Source organism: Notothenia rossii (genome assembly GCF_949606895.1).
Source record: "Notothenia rossii genome assembly, contig: scaffold_413, whole genome shotgun sequence".
Lineage (NCBI taxonomy): Eukaryota > Metazoa > Chordata > Actinopteri > Perciformes > Nototheniidae > Notothenia > Notothenia rossii.
In genome coordinates this window covers 27501-30260 of record NW_027640191.1, presented here as the reverse complement: position 1 = coordinate 30260, position 2760 = coordinate 27501, and the positions used below count along the sequence as shown (strand labels likewise).

The 2760-nt window shown below is 43.6% G+C and overlaps 1 protein-coding gene across 1 annotated transcript in view; it reads left to right on the top strand.

The window, feature by feature from the left end:
• Nucleotides 1–369: 369 nt before the first annotated feature.
• LOC307026984 (endothelin-converting enzyme-like 1) overlaps nucleotides 370–2760 on the top strand; it is a gene marked incomplete at both ends in the record, with an annotated part of 29160 nt that continues 26769 nt past the window's right edge. Inside the window, 3 exons of the mRNA XM_079695141.1 lie at nucleotides 370–480; nucleotides 632–724; nucleotides 2306–2430. Of these exons, the coding sequence (XP_079551267.1) occupies nucleotides 370–480; nucleotides 632–724; nucleotides 2306–2430 (329 nt within the window). The remainder of the gene's footprint in view (nucleotides 481–631; nucleotides 725–2305; nucleotides 2431–2760) is intronic.

Sequence of the window (2760 nt, the reverse complement as noted above, 5' to 3'; positions counted from 1 at the left end):
TAGACTTTTTGGTAACCAGAGAATGGTTTAAGGTATTTTCCACATTAGCTTCACCTTTCAGATCCAGAATTTGCAGTTTCTTTCCTTTTTCTCCCGACTTTCTCTTTTAACTCAAACTTGACTTCACTTTGACTCCCTTTCTCCTGCCTCCCCTCCTTTCTTCCTTTAATCCTTCCCTCCCCTCCCTCCTCCTCCTCTATCAATACCCGTCTCCCTCTCCTCTCCCATCAATCCACCTGTTTTCCCCTCTGTCGCCCGCTGTGCTTTTGTTATCCCGTCCACTCTGCCACATGTCACCGTGTCAGCGTCCATTACTGATGAGCTCCGGCTCCTCTATTAGCGCTGATGTCGTTGTGCTTTTTTCTTCAGATCCTGGCAGCGTACAAGGCTCTGATGGAGCGTTTGCTAAGCATGCTGGGAGCTCACAACGCCACGCAGAAGTCCAAGGAGATTATACATCTGGAGACACGTCTGGCAAATGTGAGCTGAGTGTATGTGTGTGTGTGTGTGTGTGTGTGTGTGTGTGTGTGTGTGTGTGTGTCTGTCTGTCTGTCTGTCTGTCTGTCTGTCTGTCTGTCTGTCTGTCTGTCTGTCTGTCTGTTTGAATTAAAACACTACTCTTTCTTTTCAGATCACTGTGTCAGAATATGATGACCAAAGAAAGGACATCAGCACCATGTATAACCGCATCACCCTCCGGCAGCTACAGAACATCGCGCCCAGTGTGAGTGCCACACACACACACACACACACACACACACACACACACACACACACACACACACACACACACACACACACACACACACACACACACACACACACACACACACACACACACACACACACACACACACACACACACACATACACACAAACACACACACACATACATACACACACACACACACACACACACTCACACACACACACACACACACACACACACACACACACACACACACACACACACACACACACACACACACACACACACACACACACACACACACACACACACACACACATGAACTGTATACATACCCATCATTTACAAGTATGTGAAATGCACTTTGTTTAGGAGCAGATGTGATGGATTAAGATTTGAAGTCCAACAGAGCATTTTAAGTGGTGTGGCGAGTGTGTGTGGGAGTGGTCGGGCGCAACACACACACACACACACACACACACACACACACACACACACACACACACACACACACACTCACACACACACACACACCTAAGTGACTCACAGAAGCTGTCCGCCCTGCAGCGGTAGACAGGGAGGTTGAGGTCCAGAATAAAAAAAGGAGGTAGAGAGAAAAGGGGAAATAATCAGATATTGAGGGGGTTAGAAATGATGGAGAGAGGGAGGAGGAGAGACAAGCAATGGGGGACGAAGAGAAGAGGGAACAATGATTTACAATCTTCACCATGTTTTATGGTCGGGGGAGGGATGGATGAGAAATGAAAAGAGAGGAAATCATGGCTTTGTCTTAGAGGGAGATAGAGTCTTCAACTTGTCAGCCTGAAAGAAAATACAGAAACACAAACAAGAATGACTTTTGAAGCATGGAAAGAAACAGAGGATACAGATGTAATGGCTTCAGTGTGTTCTTGATATGTACTTGCTGTAACTTAGATGTGGAGTTCAAAAGAATCTAAAGCTCAGTCACTCAAAATGTTAAATCAATGTGAAGGAAATCAGATTTCCAAAAGAATGCCAAAAAGAAAAACAGCAAAAACATTGTTTTGAAGTAACAAAATAAATACAAAAACAAAAGAATTATTAGATGTAATGTCAATTATTTAAATAACCCTTTAAAGCAATTAAACACATATATCTTTGCTCACGCATACGGCTGCATAAAATCCCCCAAAATAGGAAATTAAGAAATGTGACGTGCAACAAGCCTCCCTTAAACTTAAACAAACAAATACATAAAGGAAAGAAAAAAGAACAAGAAGCAGAGCAGAACATAACCCATCAGTGCACAACAATCCAGTAGAAATAAAGAAATACATACTCGTGAATTAAACATCATGAAATATCTTTTAACCCAAATGTATGGATACTGAGCTCTAGATAAAGTGCGCTTTGGCCTTAAAGATTACATATAGGTCAGTAAAGATGAGAGACAGTCATCACATATAGGTTAAATGGGACTTTAGAAAGTGATGGATTTGCCTCACGTTGTTCTACATTTGGGATTAAACGTGTAAGTATGTAAAGTCGGGTTGTTGTTTTTATTGAAATGTTGACCTTTAAGTCTCTAAACTAAATGCTTCCTCCTCTCCTCAGCTTCACTGGAAACGGTTGCTGGACAGAATCTTCCACGACAACTTATCAGAAGACGAGGAGATCGTGGTCCTCGCCACCGATTACATCCAGAAAGTCTCCGACATCATTAAGAGCACTTCACAGAGGTAAAGAGAGAGAGGGGAGGTGTGTGTGTGTGGGGGGGGGGGAGGGTGACGAGGAGGGGGGAGGATGATGAAGGTGTGGAGGTGTGTGTGGAAAATCGATAAAATTAGACGCAGCCATTTTTGAGTGCGTACTTTTTAAACGTGAGTAAGCGCTTTTGTTTGAGGTTGTTTTGAGTGTGTGTGTGTGTGTGTGTGTGTGTGTGTGTGTGTGTGTGTGTGTGTGTGTGTGTGTGTGTGTGTGTGTGTGTGTGTGAGAGACTATAGTTTGGATTACAATGCCGTGTCACGAGGTGTATAGATTGGTTTTTGAGCGCTGCTGTGCATGTATTT